Here is a 26744-nt window from a genome sequence, read left to right as displayed (position 1 = left end):
GAGACTAACCATAGCAATTTACTAGAGAAATAGCTCCAGTAAAGGGACAATGTACAAGGCTCAAGCACAAAGAGGAAACAATTCCATTTTACAGAACTCAAGAAATGTTTGTTTGAAAATGAGACAGACTGCCAAGTACCTGAGGTTTTTTTTTTTTTTTTTTAACTTAGGGTGGCCATTTGACCTTCAAGGTAAAAAAAATAAGGTTCATTGGTATTTTAAACAAAAGCCCAAGCATCATATTTTAGGAAATAAATTACATATTTGGATACCTTTAGGTAACAATAGCTCTGCTAACACATGTTTTCTGAGTCAGTGTGCCCATGAAGATACTGGGAGGGAGGGCTTGGTAGATCCTCTTGGACTCCTAGATAAAAAATGGTGGGGTGAAGAATGCTGAACTAGAACTAACAAAGAATAATAAAATAGAACATGTTATCGATAGGCTAAATGAAAGTGCTTGGTGACACCACAGGGAAGGTAGGTTCCCTAGAGATAACATTAGGTCTGGTTCTCAGGATGAGCTCTCATTGTCCCTGCTACTAACTCTTACAAATAGAAAATTATTTTCTGGATGGTTTCAATGTTCTGCAAATGCAAATAAAATTAAACAGGAAGGAACTTCATCTGAGGGACTGGGAGAAAGAAAACAGTTTTCTCATTTAATGAATACAACATAGGAGACATTTTATTGGTTGCCTGGTTTGGTGGGTATAATGAGCTACATGTACATGCTTGTCTCCATTGAACAGACAAGGGAACTGAAACTCAAGATGAAAGAGTTCCCTCAAGGTCATACAGTAATGCTCTGGACACACCATTTTTAATACCACTCTTGTATTCTACCTCTGTTTGCATACTCAGGAGAACACTCAGCTTCAGACTCACCCAGAGTATCTGTTTTTGGTATAGTCAGCAGGGTAAAGTACAATATAACATAGCACTCCCAATTCCCCCTCTTTATCCATACTCCCTTTTATCCAATAAATGGGCATACATTCTAATCATGCCGCTATTTTCTGATGTTTTATTCTTTTGACATTTCTCCACCACACACAGAAAAAAATAAACAAAGGAAGGTGTTAGGACATAGTGATCTATGAGATTTGAAACATACATCAAATTATTTTTGTGATATAATCAAAGATGACATATATAGGCCTGATAAAGTTCAAACACTTTCAAAAGACTTTCTATGACTCCATCAGAAGCTACCAGTGAGTCTTTTGTCCCCTTATAGCTTATTTCTGGGAGAAGAAATTACCATTCTAGAAGAGGAACTAGAGTTACTGGGAACTGAACCCCAGGTCCCCTGGAAAGGCAGCCAGTTTCTGAACCACTGAGCCATCTCTTCAGTCATCTTATTATGTTAAGTGTATATGTGACTTTCCTGGATATTTGACTTGCCATATGCATGCCTGCTGTCTGCAAAGGCTGGGAAAGGGTATTGAATCCTCTGGAACTGGAGAGGTGGATGGCATTAAGCCACCATGTGGGTGCTGGGAATTGAACCTGGATCCTTTGTAAGGGTAATCAGTGCTCTTAACCTCTGAGCCATTTCTCCAGCCCCCATTTTGGCAAAGGAAAAGAATAAATTTTGAATATAAACTATTTACAGAGTTTCATTTAATATGAGCATGTGAAGATACAATATCAGAGGGGAAGATTAATCTCCTCCTGAAGGTACATATTCTAAGGAAGGTGCAGATTAATTTATTTCAAGGTTTTAGAAAACAAGTTTGAAAATGGTAGTTAAATAACAAGAGTTAGTTCAGCTCTGCTGATCTTTTGGTTTTTTTGTTCTTAGTTTTTTGTTTGTTTGCTTTTCATGTGTCTTTCTTAGTACAAACTGCAAGGGTCCTAAGACAAGGACCATACATTATTATAATTGATTGATTACTCTAAGATGCCTATTATAAAGCTAAACATGGCAGATGGTCAAGGGACATTTAGAAACAAATTGTTGGACAAGTGTCTTCACATTCCTCCAAGTGGAGAATGTTTTAAAAAGGTAAGTATCTAAGGATATGGATCCACAGTGGGTAAAATATGTGGTCCCTATTCTTACCTAGTAAGTCCATTGTCCCATTAATGGGTCATGTTTTTTCAGACCTTGTGGAGGTAGCATCACTAGCTAAGGATCCATTACTGACAACTTCAGATGTAAGACAGTAATGCCATTCATCCCAGGCTGTTAAATCAGGGACAATGAAACAGAATGACTTTTTAGAGACTTTGGCAACTTCTTGTGTTGTCACAAATGAAATTATATAACCACATCGGGATATTGGACAAAAGTAATGCAACAGAAGCATCTGCAAAATAGTATTTTATATTAATAAACATGCTAACACATAATGATGTTTAAAGATATTTTTATTTATAGTTTCCAGGAGTTATTGTTTGAGATATTTTTATTATCTGATACAATCATTAAATTTTTATCAAAATTATCATTCTATATCGTCATTACAACGGACTATGCATTTTTATGTCCGACAAGAACATTTATACATGTAAAATGTCAATAAAATAGCTTTGATATGTGGCTAATGTGTAATTTGTAACAAAGTAAAAACACCCATGATGTTAAGAGTTAATAACCTTCATTTCAATCATTTCCCTATGGCATGGAGATTCCATTGCATTTATGATCTATTAACCTCTCTGCAGACAAGAGTAAATTATTGATGATGTTATGTCCAGATATATCTTGCCAGATAGCTGTCATAAGCTAGAGTTCCATCTAAATCTATCTGTTTAGCTATCTTGCTTTATGTATGTGTTTAAGAATGAGCATATACTTCCATCAGCTACTGGATGAAGGCTCTAGTAGGTCCACAGCTAAGCACTGAGCCAAACTCATGGAATCCAGTTTCAGAGAGAGAGGAGTGACAAACAAAGGGTGGAGACTACTCTGGGAAAACCCAAAGAAACAGTTGATATAAGCAAGTGGGAACTCATGGCTCCCAATCTGAGAGCTGGGAAACCAACATATGCCCAAACCAGGCCTCCTGAACATGGCTGTCAGCTAAGAAGAATGGGCAGTCTGTGGGACCTCTGTGATGGAACCAGTATGTATCCCTAGTGTACAAACAGACTTAGGGAGCACATTACCCATGTGGTGATACTCCCTTAGCCTAGAGAGATGGGTGTAGGTCTGGGCCCTAACCCAAATGACTTGACAGATTTTGATGATCCCTCCTAGAAGGCCTCACCTTCCCTGAGGAGTAGATTGGGGATGGGATGGTGATATCAGTGAGAGGCATAGGAGGATGGGAGGGAGAGGAAACTGGGATTGATATGTAAAATAAGTTTGTTTCTAATTTAAATAAAATTTGTTAATAAAAAAGAATAAGCATATACACAAATATATGTCAAAGGCTTCAGAATCAGGAGAGACAATAGTATAAATTCCAATCTGAAAACATGCAGGCTTAAACCCAAGAAGAACTAATATTCCACTCCAGAGAATACCAACAGTAAAAGCAGTTAGCCAGGAAAATTCACTTTCTGTTCTATTCAGGTACATCTGGGAAAGTAGGGTGCTTTATTTACACAGTTTACCAAATTGAATTTTAGTCTCATCCGGAAATGACTGATATATATGTATATACAAGGTAGTGTTTGACTAAATAATATCTGGTTGTTTCATGGCCAATCAGGTTACCACATAAAATTAACCTCCATCAAAGGGAACCACAAATAGGAGGCTTAGTCTGTGCTTTAGTCAGCATAATCACTAGAAAGTAAGATAATACCATATATCAAAGGTGAACTCTTTGAGATGGTGATGATAACAAAATGTATACTATTTTCCACGTCTATTCACTGACCATTTATTACCATACTTATTACTACTCACTCATCTGTTTTATAAATATTTATTGGCTGACTTACAAAAATGCACAGTTCATTTTACTGCCTCTTTTAGTTGCTATTTTAATAAGAGGAAAATAATATATTGCTTGCAGGAAATAGAATTAACAACCTGATATCATAATTGAGGTGTAAGCAGTTATTAGTTGCTAGAGATAGTTCATAGGAGACCAGAAATAATTTAGTTCAGAAAAAAAACAAGTAATTTTATCTTCAGGGCTTCAGAACATTATCTAAAAAATCTCTTAGTAAGTATGAGGCAAAGGCTCCAAGAAAGACCAGCTTTCTCAGGACCATGAATTGTCACTCAACATTTCTTTTCTGTAAGCATATTTTAATCGCAGAGTAATCATCCACAATCCTTACTTATTTAATACTTAGGGATTTCTTCCAAAGTTTAACATATATCATTACATGGTTAAAGACCTTGAACCAGCATTTGTAGTGTCCAGGAGACACAGCCCAAGCAGTGTGAGTGTGGCACCCTCAGCACCTGCTTCAGCCCTTAGCTCATTTTTCACTTTCTCTTTCTAGGTCAGGTTTAATCTAGGATTTTGGAGGTGTGATTTAACAACTTCTAGATTTCCCATCCTGTAGTATTAAAACACTTCAATAATATACTGGTGAATTCAGATATGTCTCTTATAGACATATATTTCAGTGCACCTGATTGAAATATTTTGTAGATTATCTGCACCTTTTCTAACAGTAAGCAGAGTGGTTTTAGTAAAAATAGAAGACAAATATATTGAATATTTATCACATTCTTGACAATGTGCTAAATGCTTTCATTGTGACATCTCACACAACCCTATAACCGCCAGAAGGGTGCTATTTTCCCTGCTTCTTAGTGATGAGATGTGTCACTTCTTTTCCCATTTCCTCACCTAGAGTCCCAGAACTTCCAGCTTTCAGTTAGGAAAGAATAACACTGAGTTAGAAATGGGAAGATCAGGTTATAGCTATGACTTTGACCTGCTGAGTGACCTTGAGTAGGGTGCCTCCTGTCTACATGATTTAGTAACCTCATGTGGAAAGTGAGAACATGAGTAGTAAGGAAAATGATGTGTTGAATCAAACTCCTCTGAAAAGAAATAGGTTTAGCCACTTCTTATACAATAAGGCTGACTCCTCTGGAGAGTGTGCCTTGAATTCAAATTTACACATGTTCCTGGAAAAATGGAATTTTACTTATAGTTTAAATGCACTTGTAGAAAACAATTTGCCATCTGAAAGACTACTGTAGCTATTGTGGACATAAAAGGTGCTTTATATCTAAAGTAATTACACACAAATTTTAGTTCTGCTACCCAGGAACCATGTGACTTTCTAGATATGTTTCAAACCATGTGCAGCTTACTTCCCCAACTATAACATGAAATCATCTCAAAGGGTCATTGCAAAGACTAATTGAGGTGACACTTGTAAAGTGTTGAGCACAGTATCTAGTGTCTAGAACATGGTAGAGTCTCTCTCTCTCTCTCACTCTGTGTGTGTGTGTGTGTGTGTGTATGTGTGTGTGTGTGTGTGTATGTGTTGGAACAGAAATGAATTAAGACCTGGATATTGTAAATATGTCTCTTAATGTCCTCAATTTAAATAGTGGGAGGTTTTTCAATATTAGATATTTTTAAGTTGAAATACACCAATATAGTCAAGGGGCTCACACTAACTTAACAAAATTTTAATCCTAATTGTATGAGAATAAAATAGATTGTTTCTTATTTATAAATTTATAAACTTGGAGGAAATATTAAACCTGGTGAAAGTTGTAAATACAAAGTAATTTAAGGTAGTACAAATCCATAAGTCACCCTTAAAATAAATGTAGCAATAGCTATCTTAAAGCATCATATTTTTTCAAAAACATATTCTCTTATTCTATGTAAAGGAAATGATTTCAAGTATAGAAAGACATATTTCCTGGGATAGATGTTTTATTTTTGGTAGTAGCAATTAGTGAAGGGTCCAAATAGCTAAATATAAGTGTTCCTATCTTATACAGACATTAAAACATGTCCACAAAACCCAATGTCAGTTTAAACATCCAAATGCAAGTGCAACTGCTGACCTCATAATGTAGCCCATATTTACCTCAAAACTGTAGTCTTCTTGTCTCATTTTCCTGAGACTTTAGAATATAGCCATGCACAGATATTTAGAAATACTATACATAATCCAGTGAATGTATAAAACAGTACTGAGAAACTTGGAAAAGACACTAATATTATTAGTAATTTTATCTCTACATTACTGGGATTCTAAAATCTATCTAAAACTATTAATTTTCTCTTTCTGTTTCATCCAATTTATTTCAACTAACACAGATTAATATAAAAACATAGAAAATACCGGGAGGGTGGGAGAGAGGTAGGGAGGGAGAGGGAACTGGGATCTATATGTAAATTAAGAAAAATAAATTTTAGAAAATGCCAAAATAGCTGAACTTTGCAGTATTCAAACTATTCAAACTATTCAGAGAAAAAATATCCTTCCAATAACAAAAATATACATATGAACATGACAGTTTAGAACACCATGGGAATTCATTCATTTATAAACAATCATGGCTTGATTTAAATGAATAAGCAAGAGTAAACAAGCCCAGTTCTAGGGAACAAAATGAGCTAGAACATAAGGTCTGGTCTGGGAGTAACAGAGAAGCCAGGGCTTGTAGAGGAACTGTCCACAAGGGAAGTGCTGACACATCCTTCTGATTTCGGGCTATTGGGAATTTACAGCCCATTTCTTCCTTTCTCCTCTTCCTACATTTCCACCACCATGATCCTGCTCTACTTTGCTTCATTCCCTGGTTCATTTGTGCTTCCCTGATAATATGGTAACTGGAATAATAACAATTGTAAAATACCCAAGGTAGTGTTTAGTAAGGTGGTCAACCCAGCTAAATCCTTTCTCTCCCCAGTTCATTAGAGCTTGGCCATTCCCTTTCCTTTGAATCTCTTGTTTTCCTTTTTTCTCCATCTCAACATGCTCTGTATTATCTTCTTTCCTTAGGGAGAATCACAATATAGAAGGAAAAAAAGTTGTTCTCCATCACATAAAGCTTATAAGTTCTTTGAGGTCTAGTTTATAAAATGTCTGAAAATGGATTGTTAAAAGGATGGTCTATATGATTTTTAAACATTTTCCATAACTTTTCTCTATCTTAATACATCAAAGAAGGCATAAAGGTTAGCCCAAGGATTTAATGCCATTACTTAATGATTTGAGTTGTTCTAATAGCAAATGGATATTGGAGGGAAGGTTAAGATGCCTCAAAACTTGAGCTGTCCATTTTAAGTTAAATAAATTTATAATGTGCAATATATTTGATTAAACAAAAGTTACTATATCAATTTATTGAAACATCTATCATATTACAGTGGTGTGTCATAACACATAAAGGGATGACTTTGTGTGATGGTATACACTTGTATACCAGAAGTAACATGATTGTAAATTCAAAGACAGCCTGTGCTACATAGCAACTTCAAGTCTAGCCTGGCATATATAGTAATATCAAGTCTTAAAACCCAAAATAAGATACTTAAACTCACAAAACAATTTTAAAATACTATATTTACATATATTTGTATGTATATCACAAATTGCTTATCCATTTACTTGGTTTATTTTGTTGCTGCATCTTGGATCTTCTGAAAAATATATAAGGGACTTAATGGGTTATTCAAAGAGATTCTGATTTCATTTTCTTTGGGGATATATGGGGTCTGCTAGGTAAAATTGTAATTCTAATTTTAGTATATTAAGATGCTTCGTATCATTTTCCAAAATGTCTATCCTACTTAATATCCCTTCCTTCAATGTATATATACTAGGAGGCACCTTTCTCCACATTCTCACCAACATTTGTAATCTATTTTCTTTTTAATAGTAAATGTCTTAACCAGCATGAGGTAATATTTCAGTGTATCTTTTATCTGGACTTTCCTATTGGGACATTATATTGAAGACCTTTCAATATATCATCTTTGGAATTTTTTCAAAGAAGTTTATTCAGATCTGTCAGCTATTTTTAGAATGAGTCATATTTCAATTATATCTCTTTAACTTCATAAAGTGCAGTAAACAGGAAGCAAATGGTTTAAAAATAATATTTGAATATTGGGAAACATATCAAGTATTCTGTGTTTACTGTGTCACTTTGCTTTTGAATTTGTAGAGACTAGAAAGAAGAGAATGAAAGGAGAGAGTCAAGGGTACTCAACATTCTTTCAACACAGATAACAGACAAGATAAAGGACAGTAAGCTATACATGCTGTTCCTTAGAATTACATTCACCATTGATGTCTTGCAGATGGAAAAGCAGAGTAAAGAGAGGATGAAGTGGAAAGTCTGTTTAATGATGACAAATGAACTTTTACTAGAAAAATAAAACTTCTAGAAAACTATCTTTTCCATGCAAATCCATTCTCATAAACACTGCTGTATGGTGATAGCAATGTATTGAGAAAAGAGAGGACTGGTCCAATAAAAAACACTTAGGCAAAGGGTGATCTCATTTCTCTAACTAGACTCTATAGACACATTATTTTGGATATTCTGGAATATAGGGATTCTTTCAGTAGTTTAAGAATTCCTGTCATGGTATCATTCTTGTTTTTCAATGTGCGGTGTCTAGCACAGTATCTGAAACAGAGTCTAATACAGTTATAAGTTATAGTTACCAAAACCAAATGATAGCCAGTGTGCAGGAAGGAGGGCTCTAGAGACAAAATAAAACATTTTGGGGATCCTATTTTGATGATCAAATTGCTCAGCATCCTTCAAATCATTGCATGTTAGTAAGATATTAAGAACATTTTGTATGTTATTTTTAAGGTGACAATCAGGTCTAAACAAATAAGATTTTAGGCTTTGCCATGTTAAATATTTTCCAGGAAAGAAAATAAATATACATTCCAATCTTATTTTCACACACCCCTAGATAATATGGATATGAACAAAAGAGTCTGGAAACTCCTAATTAGCATATATTTACATTCTACTTTCACTGCTTAAAAATTCAACTTGAATAGTTTTTTGTTTTCCTTAAATTAATATAGTAAGTAAGATAGTTGTATGCTATATAATTCGATTTTGAAACCATAGAGAATACGAGTTGGTATTTGTTGCATATTGAGTATCTGATAATAGGATGAAATAACGATATTGGGGTATTATTACTTCATTTTGTGAATGTTCTGTCAACACATACGGAGTTAGCTTAGAAAAACAGGACAGTGAAAGTGTTTCCTCATAGAAGGTCTGAGCATTGCTCTTGGGAAGCTAGTAAAAGCACCAATCACGTAATGAATGCATGCACATTGAATATCTAGTGCATCTTCCTTAACTTTTGCATTAATGATATATGAATATGAGAACTTGTACTTGGTCATTTTATTTGAGAAAACTGAAATTAGAAATGGTATATATATTACATGTAAAATTTACATTTGAAACCCCATTGTTTTGTTTTACACACTGTTTTGTATTATTATCTGTTAGATGATGTTAAAGAACTTTACTGTGAAAAGCAAGTGTATGTAGTACTAGTGATCTTTCTGTATTTGTATGGAAGTACATAATTTTCCAGTACATAATTAATCACCTTAGAAATATAGTTAGATTACATTATTATAATATAGGACCATTGAGCATTATCATGTTCAAATAGTTGACAATATAGAATGGGTTAGACTCTCTCAAAGTGTAATTTGTTTTCATGGAATTAATTTATTTTCAAAGAACAAAGTCAACTTGATTTGGATATTTTACTCTATTGACATGAATAGAGTCAAAGTGAACTTGTTAAACAAGAACACCAAAAGAAACAGAAGCAAAAAAGAAGATAAATTAATGTAATTATCCATCCTCTTTAAAAGGGTGATTATAATTAAATGATTTTCTTCCAATATGGCTTATAAATCAGGGAAAACATAACAGCATAAAGGAAACTTCTTTAAACATGAACTAGGCTACTAGGGTGTATAGTCAACAGTCCTCATGCCAATAGCTTATCATATTTGATATTTTAGCTTGTGCTTGTTTTCCATCAACAAGTATTTTACATTTCTATGTTCATAGGCATTTATCACTGCAGAAGTCTCATAGGTTTGTGATAATGGATTTTAATCAGTACCCAGTGCAGTTAGTAGAAAGAGGGAATAAGAACACACAGAGTGATAAGAAACTGTGGGGAAGGCGCACAAACGAATGAGGGTGCTAATCTCTCACACATCTTGCCAATGATAAGCCCACAAAACTTCAAGGACCTAAGACTGACTTGAGATTTTTCAAAAAAAAGATGCACAACACAATTTAATTCTGATCCCAAGCTTGTTATATACACCAAAACCCACAATAATAATTGGCATTTATTTCACTCTTAAAGACTTTCATACAAGATGAGAGTTGGAAATGTTGGGAGTTTGGAGGTCTCAGAGACCCCCTCACCCACATTTTCCATTTCATCCAAAAAAGAAAATAACAAAAATCTGAAGTTGCAAGAAGAGGCTACAGTTTCTAGCCACCATGTAAAGCAGTTAACCCTCAATTTTTGTTTTATGCCTGCCTCCTGTGAGCATTACCCATAAAGTGGAGTATGTATGTTTCACTAACTTTACTGCATTCAGCAACTGTCCCATTCAGTCTCTGTTGATGTCTTTCAGAACAGTGGAAATCACATGGTGGTTTGCATTCACTTATGGTGTACACTCTAACTTTCTTCATATAAAGTCCCCCCACCCACACCCACATTCCTTTTCATAGCAGCTGCAAGAAGTGATTTCTAGAAAGAGCTGAATAAACCACCAAGTTGTCACTGCGAGTAAAAAGCGCACAGCCCCGGGGAGCAATGAACAGGTACTGAGACCACTCATAGGCAACAACTTTGCAAACAGGGTGTTCAGATAGCGCCCACCACAGCCAACAAGAAAGGAGTCCTGGGAAGTAATCTGCTTCAAAATCCGGCAAATCGCATTTCCTTCTGACACTGAACATCCTTGCAAAACTCTGGGATAGGGCAGTTATTTGCCACAAACTTCATGAAGTACCACCTCTTCTTAAGCATTTGTCTTGCTGATTTCAAAGGGGTTGTGTAAAAGCGAAGACAATCTTACCACTGAGGACTACACAAACATATATATCTTTATATTTTTTGCCTAAAGTAGCCAAAAGCCCTTCACCTTTTTAAAATGCCAACTGTAGTTTATCTGGAGAACTTCTAGGGTCCCAGCTACTCTAGCCCATGGCCCTGCTCCAGGGATGAAAATCAGTCGAAGCCTTTCAGTAGCATCCAGAGCAGCACCCAGGAGCTAGTCACTAGCTAAAAGCAGGAAGAAATCCCAAGCACCAAGGCATCTAAGACGCCCTCTTTTCAAGAGCGCTTGCAGCTTCTGTGTGCTCCATAGAGGGTCCTGTCACCGCCTAGCTATCATGCCAACACGGAAAATCATTGGGTTCTCCTGACTACAAACCCCAGCCGGCTCCTAGAGTGGACAGAGCAGTTCCAGTTCCATCAGTCACCCAACAGGCAGACACATAAACAAACAATAAAAGAAGAAACGGTTTGCTCTCCCCGGGGAGGCTAGCATGCATTAAAAGAAGACAGAAACCTCTCATCCTACCTTGCATCCAAACATCAACGACAAAGTGTTGTTGGTGCAAGCAACTTTGCAGTGGCAAATCATTGGTGTAAAACAGTCAGGGTCCTTAAGAACAGGGGACATTCCTTTCAGCTGCGGCAGTGGCAGCTCACTGGGGGACCCGAACTCGGTGCTCACCCAGCCTTCGGAGCAGAGCGACAGCCTAGACAGCCTAGACTGAGCGGCAGCTGTGATCGCTGCCCCCAGCGCCCTGTGCAGCCATCCCCAGCCTAGGTGCAAGTACCGCTACTGCAAGTACAGTGCGTCTCAGGGGGTCTGTCTTCCCAGGGGAACGAGGAATGGGGGAAGGGGCAGAGAGCAAAAAAGGGTTCCCCACTATACGGAATTGAAAGAGGTAAAATAAATATATATATAAATAAATCAATCAAAATAAAAGAAAGCAAGGCGCTTTGAGGAGGGTTCAAAGGAGGTGGGGCAATATTAGCATGTAAAAGGATGTGCCCGCCTACTCGCCCCAGTCACACTAGATTGTCAAGCATGCTGAAGGGGGCTGAGATTATTCCCTCTGAAGGAAATTTTAAAAAAGAAGAAAGAAAGAAAAAGCCATAATGCAGTTCCCAATTTGGTAAGGAGCCAGTGGCTGGCTGCTGCAATCCAGAGTCACCGTGGGGAGCGCTGGCCCAGAGAGGTGGGAGGGAGAGGCGGGGAGAGGTAGGGAGCAGAGCACGCTGCTCACCAGCCTGGTGGCGAGCTGAGAGCCACCAAGAAGTCACTGACTTAGGAGAGACGTCCATCCCCGAGGGATGTGACCCAGAGACCACACATTTCCCCATTCCTACTGCTACTTCAGGTGGACAATCTCAGAGGCTGAGTTCCTCAGAAGAGGACAGCGCCCAGCAGTGGAGGGACTGTCTTCCCCACCCCCATAGAAGAGCTAGTAGGAGACGGGGGGGGGGGGGAGGGGGCAGTGGTCCGCAAAGAGATCTGGTGTAGGATTAGATTCCAAATGAATTGAATTTGCTTGTTAATGCTTTCTGGGAAAGCGAGTACGCTCGCTCCCTGGGTTGTAAAAGGGACCTCAGAACCAAGCCTTACCTGGTAACGACGTTTGTCTCAAATTCAAAAGGAAAGGACATTCTGCCCTCCCCCCACCTGGGTGACTTAGAGGCTCCCAGAAGCCACAGAAGTATCTATGCTATTTTAGGAGTGTGAATGAGAAGACCAATATACGCTTTATTTGGGTTGGTTTTGTTTTGTTTTTATAACTGAGTCGGTTAAAATTGCAAAAAGATTTTTGAGTTAACAAGCAGCTTACCCAGCTGCAAAACAGCTTAGTGACGATTTTTAGAAAGTGATAAAAAGTGTAAGGGGCAGGAAGTGAGTAAATGTAGAATTGTCAGACTGCCACCTGGGTGCCTGGCACCATTCCTCCCAGATGGTGGATGGAAAGAGCAAAAAGACATCAGAGTTTGGAGTAACAGTGCTCTGGGGCTGTGTGTGGTGATCCCTAAGTCATTTGCAAGGTCTGGGAGCCTTGTTTCTCTATTGCTAAGCATCATGACACCTAGGGAGAGAGATGGGGAGCAAGGTGCACAGCTGGCCATCTACCATGTAAGCCTCAGAACAGGGCAGCAACCTTTTTCTCCACTTGCAGATCTTATGCTGGGCCTCTGCCCTGCCATACATTCAGTAAGGTAGACTCAAAGAAAAACTGGTAAGAGATAAAAACAAAACAAAACAAAACAAAACAAAAAAAAAACAAAAACAAAAACAAAAAAGAAACACCAGCTTCACAGATCACCCCAGGGACCTCTGCAGCTTTACAATGTTACAACAAAAACAAACCAAACAAAAACAAACAACAACAACAAAAAAAAAACCCTAGAAGTTCTTAGGACAAATGCAATATAAGTTGTTGCTTACCACCCCTTGTTTAAAATAACACATGTTCCTCTCTGAATTTAGTGTAAACTGAAGTCAATAGAATTCTTTGGATATTAACAAACATCTCTAATTCTTCCCAGTGAACATTACATTCTCATTCCTTAGTTAAGGAAAATGTTGAGAAAGACACACTTTGTTATCACTCCCCATCTCCAGTAAGGGGAATCTGAGATTTGCCTAAGAAATGAAGAATGTTTGCAAAGTCAATTTGGAATCCCCTGGGATTTACCAGTAGTTAAACCTGGTTCCAACTCAAGAGGGCAGCCATGGCTCAGGCTTTCCTATTAATAACCATGGGGAGTGGGGCTGCTAAAAAGTGTGGCATTGTCTTAAATATACTAAGGCATATATTAGGAAATCACTGGTATAAGATGTTTTGTATAAAATGAAAAGATGTGGATTCCTTCCAGACTAATGTGGTTTGATCACGCAAGACCGCCTGAAACAGAGTACGAGGTGATCCTACATTCAAAACAGCTGGACAAAACAGCCCTACAGACTGCAGCCAGGATATCTGAATCTTCTTCGAATCCCCCAAGACAGCGCCCCTTACCAGCAGGAAGTAGTTTGGAAAGAACGACGCCCAAATTCCCAAATACTGTGTATAAATGTTTTTTTTTTTCATTTAATTGGACTTTGTTATATAAAATTAAATTTAAAAAAGATGTTTTGTATAGTCTTAAGGGTGTATTAATAGATGAGGTATATACTTTTGCACCGCCCCCCCATTGTTGCCATAAACTATGTGAGTGTGTGAATGCTTCCACCTACAGGGTGTTTGTAATTGTGGCTGCATTTTCCAAGGGAGAATAGATTCTAAAAATGTTGTGCAATATATCCCCTTCTTCATTAGCCTATAATTTGAATTTTAACACCCTAAAACTATTGTATGCTCTATATTGTGATGATCCAATAATATCTAACACAGTCTTTCCCTGATGAATTTGCCAAGTTAAGCCTGACCTCCTATTCTAGGGCAGCATTAAGGGCTGTTACACTCAAGTTATTTCCCATTTTATAGTTCGTGCTTGTTCGTATTGATAAGTCCAGATGATAAAATACAAAGTAAAATGGGTATCTCATTTCTTCCATCTTTTATACTTTCATCAAAAACAATTCATTTTTCTACACACTTCTCTCAATAAACACATATGCATTTCTGTTTAGATGTGATATGTTTAGAGATATTTGATGAATGCTTTCCCTTAGTTCCTGTCTCTTAATAATAGTTGTAGAGTAAATTGAAGGGTTGAAAGACTGTAGAGGCTTATGTCCATAACAATACACTGCACAGTTACAGTCATTAACCACTATGGTTACAAAACTAAGGAACTGTTACCTTAAGATATTCACACACTATGTATAGTATTGGTCTGAAAAGTACTAATTTGGAAATATATTGCATAGTGGTGTTCAGCAATATTTTTATGAGGAAATATTTCTAAGAATTGCAGAATGTGATGTGTTCACTGTAATAACAAAATAACTACTACCCTTATTCGGACATTTCAATGATTAGTAACATTTACACTTCTTCCAGATAATTACCACTTTCATAGAAAGTAGATTACAAATACATTTTAGTAAACATGTTACCTAACATTTTCCTCATTATTGATTCCTATTCATAAAAATAATATTATCAATAGACATAGACATAAGCAGGCTCAAAATACATTTAATCTCACTATTACTGTTTCTAATAAGAAGTTGGAATAAAGTATGAGTCATTACATAGTTACTTTTCTTTCTAGTCATTGATGATCATTTTCATAGCTATTTTATTTTATTTGCATATGTGTTGCTGACATGTATATCTGTGTATCACTTGTGTGTTAAGGAATGTAAAAGAGAATGTTGAATCCCCAGGAATGGGAACGGGAATTATAGAGAATTGTAAGTGTCTTTATGGGTGCTGGGAATTGAATTCAGCCTCTGGAAGATTAATCAATGCTCAAACTCTCTGAAACATCTCTTAAGGCCCCCCAAAGATAAAGAAACTTTAAGAATCTATTTCTTTGCAATCACTTGTTTTCAGCAAATGCACATTTCTATGGTGTTTCTGTTTTATAGGAACTAATTAGTGCATGTTCTGTAATCTGTTCTGAATTCAACAGTGTACTGGAGGCAGATCCTGGTCAATATAATTGACTATGTGACCTCCTAATTCCCCATTCAGTGACACCATTCCTAGTAGTTTGGAATCAATTAAAAGGAACATTTTTACCCCATACTCTGGCAAATCTTACAAATGTGGACTTCTTTCCTATATTTTTGGTTGTGAGTCTAGCCTTTAACAGATAGCCATCTCTCTAGCCCATGAACTTCTTTCTTTATACAAAATTTCATCAATAGAGCACTGCCCTCAAATACTGCATGCTCATTAGCCTAATTTATCATTAGAATCACCCAAGCTTACCAAAGGAGAAGTTTGTATCATAGAAAAAATAGCTTTCCAGAGCAATATTTGTATATGAATGAGCTAAATGAAGCAACTAATCAAAATATTTTAATGACTTTCAATCACACACATTCATCTCTCATGTTCAATATCCTTAAGAGCCTACCTCTTACTGTAGTCCATGGTGCCCCACTCAAAGAAAAGCATCCTCCTTTAGGGGCATGATGCTCTTTTCATGTGATAAGGGGAAAATCCTATATATGGAGTTATTCCTAAAACTTCACTTCAGACAACAACAATAATAACATCATCCTACTTACACAATGATCAGCCAGATAATGTCCTAGCTAACCTCATCCTAGTGAGAAAAGAAAGACAGTCCTGTTGGAGGGATGGAGGAGAACAGTTGGGGGAAGTACCCCCATACCTTAGTCAGATAATAGAAATAGGATTTGAAGCCAAGTATTGTAACTTAAGGACCCATAATGCTTGACACTCACCAAGGATGATTAGGCAAGTTTTCATCCATTTTCTGTAATAAATACTGGTATTTCAAGGGCTTCTTCCCAGCAGTACCCATGAAAAAAAAATTACAGAATTTATGACAAGGCCACAGTGAGTGAGCATGCCTCATCCTGCTAGAAAACATAAGCTATTCAAACTCAATCTCAGGAGCCAATCAGACCCACTAAAATTTGCCAATTACAGTGGGGTTTCAGAGTTTGATTTCCTTTCCTTCTCTTCTATACTATGCATAGAAGTCCACTTATTGCTTTTAAATCTTTAGTAGAAATGTTTTCACATAATTAATAAAGCAAATAATATAAAGTATCTTCTGTCTCAGACTTTCTTGAAATAGGTAATGCAGCTCATTGATATCAAAAAAATTACAAATTAATTAAATAAATTTGGTTAGAAATCAGAACAGTAGGGAAGTAGGTATCCATAAGTGTTAATAATTCTATTTAAAGTCCATACAAATACTTGATCAACATAGTTAAATTCCCCAAAGTGCCATTTTCTACTCTGCAAGATGAAATGATATCACAGGGTCTCTAGAAGATTTAAATGAGAAGATGCATTAGCAAATATCTTTCACCATTACCTGGTTTTGCTATATATTACACAAGTAGTTCTGTTGATTTTCTGATGTACATTTTTCAACAAATTAACAGAAATAAATAAACCTACTACATTTACCAAATAATCCCAAGTCTGCAATAGCTCTTTTTAGACACGTTCTCAGCACTTGCATTTCCCTCTTGCCAATACATACACCATTTAGGTTTTTGTTAAGTCCATACTAGCTATTATATCCTCCATGCTGCCTTCATGCCACTGAGCTCTCAGTGTTCTCTCCTATTTAGGAGTCTATTGCTATGTCTCTGGCTCCCAGTATAGATGCCTCTGGACCAGTCACATTTAATGAGTGGTTGTCTTTTACTTGAGTTTATTGTAAAACGTTTGCTCTAATTTTCCTCAAGTTGTCTTGCTATATTATGGCTTTTTAGGTAAATGAAAGAATAATAACTCTTTCATTTAGGAACAATTCTACAATTCCCAACTGGGCATCAGGAAAACTGGTGTAGATTTTTGTCTCCTTATCTATCCTTTTCTAGCTTCACTCCTGTTGCTAGGATAAAACACTGTCCCCCCCCCCCCCCGAAAAACAATTTGGGGAAGAAGGGGTTTCTTTGGATTATAATTCCAAGTTAGAGTCTATCACTGTGGGGAGGTCAAAGTAGGAACTCTAGGCTAGTCATATCATATCCAAGAGCATAAAGAGAATAAGCATATGCATGCCTGGTGCTAAGTTAGCTTCCTTTAGTCTTACATAGTACAGATCCCCATACCAGGGAAAGTTGCAACCTATTTTCAGTCTTCCCACACCAACTGAGGCAATCAAAACAACTTTCTCCACCCCCCCCCCATTGTATCCCCACAGACATGCCCATAAACTAACTAGATCTATGTAATCACTCACTGAGACTTTCCCCAGGTGATTTTGTTGTGTCATATTCACAAATTATCACCCTACCACCAATCTCCTAGTTGCAAGGTGCAAGCCTATTACTAAAGAAAGGATGATGCACTGATCATAATCAATTTGGCATTTTATGAGCAAGTTACCTGAAAAAATTTTTGTCCTCAGCTGCAATATGGCAGCACAATGTGTTGACTCCCACAGTTACCATGGTCATCACTTTTGCATTTTGCCATTAAAATAACAACTTCAAACATTATCCTCAAGGCATCTATAAGAATATCTTTAGCAGCAAAATTCAACTTAAAAAGAAAGAATTCTTAGTTCTTGTCAGTTATCAATTGTTTTGTCAAATTTTGACGTTGAAAGAGTAACACTTGTGTCTTTGGTTCAAGTTCTTGGTTTTAACACTTGCTGAGTTACACAGATTTGGTCACTCAGTCTCTTTGGTAATTTTCTCATTCACTGAAAGAAGGGAGGAATTCATTGAATTACAGCATATAATTAATAGGATTCCTGTGCAGATTATAAAACAGATCATATGCAAAAGGTACTACTGAAATGTTTACCTCACACATTTAGTGTTTAATAATTTGCATTTGATCACTCACTCATTCTCTTGTTCATTCATTCAGTACACACCAAAATTAGCCCAAAACCCCAACAATTGAAAATGAACATCTACCAAATACAGCAAAATTCCTGTGAAGCAACAATTCTATTTTTATAGTGTACTTGTCCATCTGTGAAACAAAGACAAATTTTTCATTGTCAGAAAATAAATAAAAATTAAATCAAGAGTTCAACTCAGAGAACAGTATTTATGGGAAGGCTGCAATAAAAACATGGCTCATTTTAAATAGTTCCATATTGTTTCCCAGTGCTCCTCTACTGCAAATAGACTCTCTTATCAGTCGCCTTTCATTCTAACAATAGAATCTGGGTTAACTGTATGAACTAAATGAGGTGACTTCCTTAGCATGAAGAACACCACTCTATCATGTTGTAAATAGGAGCCCTGAGCTAATCATCCCAAATGAAGTGAAATGATTATTCATTGAAACAATTGCTCCCTTGAAGCCATAAAGACATGAGATCTCTCTCACAATCACATAGCACAGACTTAAGACATGACACAATTATCTCTTTTAGAGTACTGTACACTTTGTGGTTAAAGTCTGAGATGGATCTAAATTTTAAGTATAGTGTTGCCAGGTTTCCATTCCCTGTTTACTTAAAATAAGATCATTGTGGAAAAGAAAAATGTGACTGTATTTTGTTATAATGTGTCACTAACTCATGTTATAAGAATGCTAAATATTGATCTCACTCTCTTGGGAAGGGCATTTATGGTAGCCTTTCCACGGAAGCTCAAATTGTTAGTTGGCAGCAGTCTTGTAGTTCTCTAGACCTTTCTTTGTGTTCAATTTTATGTTCAAACCAATATTGGCTCCCTCTTTTATGTTCTCTCTCTCTCTCCCTCCCTCCCTCCCTCCCTCCCTCCCTCCCTCTCTCTCTCTCTCTCTCTCTCTCTCTCTCTCTCTCTCTCTCTGTCCTGTCTTCTATTCCTAACCAGGCTCAATCTTCCTGGTCACACATGTTTTCCTTTCCTCCCCCTCATTTTCTCCTACTTCTCTCTCCATTTGCTGCCCCCCCCACTTCCCCTACGCTCTGGGGGACAAGTCCCTTCCCAGTTCTGTGAGGGACTTTATATGAATCTCTTAGAATACACCTTGTATCCTAGTTCCTCTGGTGGTATTAATTATAGGCTGGTGATCTTTAACCTAGGTCTAAAATCCATATATGAGTGAGTACATACTGTGTTCCTCTTTTTGTGACTGGGTTACCTCATTCAGGATGGTTTCTTCTATTGCCATCCACTTGCCTGCGAATTTCAAGATACCATTATTTTTTTCTACAGAGTAGTATTCCATTGTGTGGATGTGCCACATCTTCGTTAACTAAATTATCCATGGAGCCCTCAACTAATGCCTGTGGGAAACAGGAGCAAACACCCATCCATAAACACAGAGTCGAAGTAGAACCCAGATACAGATAGAGAGGACAAGACCAGGTGGCAGAAACACATAGAGACAGGTTACCTGAACAAGGAGGAGCTAACAGACCACCAGACTGATAGCTGGGAAGCCAGCATGGGACTGACTCAGGACCTCCTGAATGTGGGTCTCAGCCAGAAGGACTGAGCAATCTAAGGGACCTCAGACAATGGAGCCAGGATGTATCCCTGGTGCACAAAAGGACTTTGTGAACACATCCCCCATGGAGGGATGACTGCCTTATTCTAGAGACAGGAGAGAAGCTCTAGTCCCTATTTCACATGACCTGTCAGATCTACATGACCCCAACTGGATGGCATTCCCCTACATATGGAATTGGGGTAGGGGGGTGGAAGGGGAGGGTGGTTAGAGTGCATGTGAGAGAGAAGAGAGGGTAAAAGGGAGGGAAGAAGGGAGGGAGGAAGGGAGGGAGGGAGAGAGGGAGGGAGGGAAAGAGAACTGGGATTGACATGTAAAATAATAAATTAAATTTAAAAAAAAAATGCTTTGACTCCAAAATTTAAGTTCAAGGACAAGTTACTGGGGAAAAGGATTTCTATTTTTGTTTCCACAGAAAATGAAAAGATGTAGATTCCTTCCAGACTAATGTGGTTTGATCAAGCCAGACCACCTGAAACAGAGTACAGGGTGATCCTACATTCAAAACAGCTGGATAAAGCCGCCTTACAGACTACAGCCAGGATTTCTGAATCTTCTTCGAATCCCCCATGATAGCACCCCTTACCAGCAGGAAGTAGTTTGGAAAGAACGACGCCCAAATTCCCAAATATTGTCTATAAATGTTTGTTTTCATTTAAATGGACTTAGTTATATTAAATAAAAAATTATAAATAAAAAAGTATGCTAAATATTTTTTACAAAGATAGTCAATGTATTATAATGTATTAGAAGATCTAATTATGTTTGCTAAACTTGTCAGCATCTAACTGTAGAAAAACCTTTGCTTGGTTGGTTCAAAATGTCAACATGTCATCTCCTGTTTTTGTTGTGCAATTACTATTTACTCACTTATTCATTCAAAAAATATCCTGTGTGTACATGTGATTTATGTACATGTACAGTTACTTGCACATAGGCATGAATGTACATAGGCCAGAGGTTAACATCAGGTGTCTTCTTCTACTGCTCTGAATCACAGTTTTTGATACAGGATTGTTGATGAATGTGGATGTTTCCAATTCACCACACCTACCAAAACAAGTCCCTGGGATATTACTATCTCCTTTGCTAGGATGAAGGGTAACATTGGTGTGCCTAGAGTTTTACATGGATATGAGAGTGTGAATTTATGTCCTCCTTCTCACATAGCAAACACATGGCTGACTGAACCATCACCCCAGCCCTTCAACAAATATTTTTTAATTTACTACTATGTGCTACTAATATGAATCACTACTATGTGTAGTAAAGTTGGAGCACCGTGGTAAGAATATTAGTTATCAGTACTGTCCTGATCTTGTGGAGATGACAGATCATTGGAATGGGCAGACTGGTAGGAGAATCTTGAGGAAAGCTGTCTGACTCATGAGCGAACCAAATAGAGACCCAAGTAGAAAGGGACAGAGTAAATGTACAAACATTTGATTGTCAGCAAATCATGGAAAATAGAATTAACTGTGATCACAACAGAATCACAGAAATACAGGAAAGAAGAGGAAATCTTCAGTGAGATGAGGCTAAAAAGAACATAGATGTCAGATGAGGCATTTATATTTAAGATTTATTCTAATAGCCTAAAGCACATATTAAGGAATATTAAGGAATACATTTTAAAAGAAGAAAAGCCTACAACAAAAAATAAACACCAAGATGCAAAGCTTGATATTTCAATACGTGAACACATCCAAAAAACTATAAGCACAAACAACACTGGGGACAGCATCACCTTCAAAAGTTTGCTCAGGCCTCTTGCATCTCTGATCCTCAATACAGATACTTCTATAAGAAGTTGAATATTTTAGTTATTAAAATGTGAAGATATAAAATGTCAAAACATCTGACTAAATGGGAAGGAAATGAAAATTGAGCCATAATGAAGTAGCTCTGGACACCCATAAAATGGTTAAAATTAGAAACTGGCAATTCCAAATGTTGATCAGGATGGGAGGCATTCCACTCTCACATAATGCTAAGGAAGTGTCAAGTGATACAGTCACTTTGGGAAAACAGTTTGGCATTTCTGAGAGGTAAGTTTGAATGCACCATATACTCAGACATCTAATTCTAGGTAATCATATGCAAGGGAAACATCTCCACTCAAACATGTAAACTAATGTCCATAATAGCTCTTTTTCATATCATCCCAAACTAAAATTACTGCACATACATCAAAGGTACAGATATTAATTAAATGACATGAATTAAAAAAAACTTACATAATTATTCTAACTTAAAGTATACCCATTTCATTCATAAATTTACTGACATAAAAATCTAGAAAATAAAAGTTAATGCATAATGATAGGAAAAATATTATTACTGCCTAAAAGGGGGCAAGTTTAACCATTTAAGTTGAATAATGACACCTCTCATTATACATAAATGCAATTCAATAATATTGACAAAAATCTCTTACATGGTTTTAGATAAAAATCAAGAAAGTAAAATAATGTCTTATAGAAATTATTAAGTGGCTCTGCTCAGAGCCTCCTGAGGACTGGGGGTTTCATGCAGGGAAGCCTGTTCCCATGGACCATCCCATCCAGAGTCTTCCTGAGTCCTAGGCCCACCTCTACCCACTGAAAGAGGAGAGCCATCAGAATATTGGACCTGCTTGCACCCACCAGAAGAGAACATTGGTCTCATACCCACCAAGAAAGGGACAGACCCCACTGGTATGCACTGGAAGCAGGAATGGTTAGAAGACTGTATAAGAGCACAGGCAACAACAGAAAGCTCCATATGATGCCACCAGAATCTAGGGACTCCACACCAGTAAAAACAGAACAATCAAACACAGATGAAGCAGTAGAGAATTACCCTAAAAATAACTTCATGAAGGTGATAGAGACCCTAAAAGAGGAAATGAGAAAATCCTTTAAAGAAATGGAAGAAAAGACAAACCAAAAATTGCAAGAAACAATTCAAACAGTGCAAGGTTTGAAAGCTGAAATGGAGACAAACAAACAAACAAAAGTCTGAGGGAATGCTGGAAATAGAAAAGCTGTGTAAATGATCAGTAACTACAGATGCAAGCATGGCCAACAGAATACAATAGATGGAAGAGAGAATCTCAGGGGTTGAAAATACACTAGAAATAGAAATAGATTCATCAACCAAAGAAAATCTTAAGTCCAACAAATCCCTAACAAAATATATCCAGAAAATATGGGACACCATGGAAAGGCCAAATCTAAGAATAATACATATAAAAAAGGGTGAATAAACCCAACTCAAAGGTGCAAAAAATATATTCAACAAAACAATAGAAAAAAAACTTTACCAACCTAAAGAAACATGCCAATGAACGTACAAGAAGCTTAAAGGACACCAAATAGAGTGGACAACACAAGAAAGTCCCCCTGCCATCTAATAATCAAAACAACACACATACAGAATAAGAAAGAATATTAAGAGCAGCAAAGGAAAACGGCCAAGTGACGTATAAAAACAAACCTATCAGAATTACACCTGACTTTTCCATGGAAACTCTGAAGGCCAGAAGGTCATAGATAGATATTCTACCAATACTAAGAGACCACGGATGCCAGCCCAGACTACTATACCCAGCAAAGCTTTCAAGTAGTATAGATGGAGAAACCAGATATTCCATAACAAAACAGATTTAAACAATACTTATTAACTAATCCAGCCCTACAGAAAGTTCTTGAAGAAAACTTTCAAACCAAGGAAGGTAAATATACCCACAAAAACATAGGCAATAGATAATCCCACTTTACCAATGGCCAAAAGAAAAAAGGGGAATCCACACATAATAACCAATAACAATAATCCAAAATGAACAAGAATTAACAATCAATGGTAATTAATATACCTCAATATTAGTAGTCTTAATTTGCCTATAGAAAGACACAGGCTAACAGAATGGATACAAAGACAGAATCCATCCTTCTGCTGCATAAAAGAAACACAGCTCAACTTCAAAGACAGACCTTACCTCGGAGTTTATGGTTAGAAATCCAATCAAATGAGCCCAAGAAACAAGAGGGCATAGCAACTCTAATATCTAAGAAATTAGACTTTAAACTAAAATTAATCTAAGAGATGAAGAAGGTCATTTCTTATTCATCACAGGAGAAATCTATCAAGATGAAGTCTCAATTCTGAACAAATACAAAGGCACACACATTCATAAATGAAACATTACTAAAACTCAAATTGCATATAAAACCTCACATACTTAAAGTGGGAAATTTCAACACCTTACTCCCAACACTAGTCAGGTCCACCAGACAGAAACTTAACAAAGAAACAAAGGAACTAACAGAAGTTATTACCCAATTGGGTTTAACAGACATTTATAGAAAGTCCATCCAAGCACAAAAGAATATACCTTCTTCTCAGTGCCACATAGGACTTTCTCTAAAACTGACCATGTACTCACAATATAGCAAACCTCAATAGGCACGAAAACTTTGGAATAAACCCCTGTATCCTATCAGACCATGTTTAAAGTTAGAATTCAACAACAACATAGATTGCAGAAACACTACCTCATGGAACTTGAACAATGTGCAATTGTAACATTCCTGGTACAAGGAAGAAATAAAAAAAAAAGAAAAGAAATTAAAGACTTCCTGGAATTCAATGAGAATGAAGACACAACACACCCAAACTTATGAGATACTTTGAGAGCAGTACTAAGAGGAAAGTTCATAGAAACTGGAGAATAGTCACACTAGAGAATTAATAGCACAACTGAAAGCTCTAGAACAAAAGGCAGTAACTCACCCAGGAGGAATAGATGCCAGAAAATAATCAAATTGATGGTTGAAATAAATAAAGTAAAAACTAGGAAAAGAATCAATGTAACAAAGAGTTGGTTCTTCAAGAAAATCAACAAAAAGACAAACCTTTATCCAAACTAACCAAAAGCAGAGAGAACAGAAAATTAACATAATCAGAAATGAAAAGGGGGCTATAACAACAAACACTGAGAAATCCAGAGAATTTTCAGGTCATATTTTGAAAACCTGTACTCCACAAAATTCAAAAATTTAACAGAAATGGACAACTTTCTGGATACATAAAATTAAATCAATAACAGATAAGCAATTTAAATAGACCTACACCTATAACACCTAATGAAATAGAGGTAGTTATCAAATGTTTCCAAACCAAAAAAAACAAAAACAAAAACAAAAAAAAAAAAAAAAGCCAGATGGTCAGATGGTTTCAGTGCACAATTCTACCAGAAATTTGAAGAAGAACTAATATCAATACTCCTCAAACTGCAAAGTGTTCACACAATAGAAGCATAAAGGTCATTGCCAAACTCTTTTTACATGGCTACAATTACCTTAGTACCCAAGTCACACAAAGACACAGCAAAGAAAAAGAACTACAAATCAATATCTTTCATAAATATTGATGCAAAAATACTCCATAAAATACTGGCAAAACTAATCCAAGTATGCATCATAGAAAACATCCACCATGAACAAGTAGGTTACTACCCAGGCATGCAGTGATGGCTCAACATATGAAAATTCATCAATGTGCTCAGCCATATAAACAAATAAAATGAAAAACCACATGATCATTTCACTAGTTGCTGAAAAGGCCTTTGACAAAATACAAGACCCCCTCATGATTAAGGTCTTAGAGAAACCAGGGATAACAGGAACATACCTAAACATAATAAAGCATTCACAAACCTCCCATCTGACAGAGGGTTGATTTCCAAAATATATGAACAACTCAAGAAGCTAGGTACCAAAACACCAAATAATCCAATTAAAAAGTGGGGTACAGAACTGTACAGAAAATTCTCAATAGAGGAATCTAAAATAGCTGAAAGACACTTAAGAAAGTGTTCAACATTCTTAGCCATAAGGGAAATGAATATCAAAACTATCCCCATCAGAATGGCTAAATTCAAAAACACCAAAGACAGTTAATGTTGGAGAGGAGATGGAGAATGTGGAGCACTCCTCCACTAGTGGTTGTAGCCCAAATTTGTACAGCCACTTTGGAAATCTGTATGGTCATTCCTTAGGAAAATGGAAATCAGTCTACCTCAAATTTCAGCAATTCCATTCTTAGGCATATACTCAAAAGATGCACATTCATAGAAGGACATCTGCTCAACTATGTTCATAGCAGCATTATTTGTAGTAGCCAGAACCTTGAAATTCGCAGGCAAATAGATGGAACTAGAAGAAACCATCCTGAGAGAGGTAATCCAGTCACAAAAAGACAAGCATGGTATGGACTTACTCATATATGGGTTTTAGACATAGAACAAAGGATCACCAGGCTACAATCCACACCATGAGAGAAGCTAGGAAATAATGAGGACCATAAGAGAGACATACATGATAGCCCAGAGAAGGGGAAAGGGACAAGATCTGAGAAAATTGGGAGCATGGGAGAAAGGGAGAGGGAGTTACGAGAAAGAGAAGGGGAGAGGAGGGCATGAGGGAGCAGGAAAATTGAATCAGGGAAAAGAACAGAGAAGAGCAAGAAAGAGATACCATAATAGAGGGAGCCATTATTGGCTTAAAGAGAAATCTGGCACTAGGGAAATGTCCAGAGATCTACAAGGATGACCCCAATTAAGAATCTAAGCAATAGTGGAGATGTCCTTCCCCAATAATGAGATTGATGGCTACCTTCTATGCCAACCTAGAGCCTTCATCCAGTAGCTGATGGAAGCAGAAGACACCCA

At 36.9% G+C, this 26744-nt stretch overlaps 1 protein-coding gene across 6 annotated transcripts in view; it reads right to left on the bottom strand.

Annotated features, from left to right (window-relative positions):
- Positions 1-26744, bottom strand: part of Dlg2 (discs large MAGUK scaffold protein 2) — a 1341778-nt gene that overhangs the window by 1153735 nt on the left and 161299 nt on the right. For 2 of the 6 annotated variants that reach the window (XM_051192227.1, XM_051192229.1), the window contains exon 1: positions 11509-11687. The exons of 2 other annotated variants lie outside the window; for them this stretch is intronic. In XM_051192227.1, the coding sequence (XP_051048184.1) occupies positions 11509-11610 (102 nt within the window). In that variant the 5' untranslated portion in view covers positions 11611-11687. Of the gene's footprint in view, positions 1-11508; positions 11689-26744 lie in introns of those variants that run through there. 2 more of the 6 variants (XM_051192225.1, XM_051192232.1) reach the window with 2 other exon arrangements.

This window comes from Phodopus roborovskii, unplaced genomic scaffold (genome assembly GCF_943737965.1).
Source record: "Phodopus roborovskii unplaced genomic scaffold, PHOROB, whole genome shotgun sequence".
Taxonomy (NCBI): domain Eukaryota; kingdom Metazoa; phylum Chordata; class Mammalia; order Rodentia; family Cricetidae; genus Phodopus; species Phodopus roborovskii.
The sequence above is the reverse complement of the archived record's forward strand: the minus strand, read 5'-3'. Positions and strand labels throughout refer to the sequence as shown.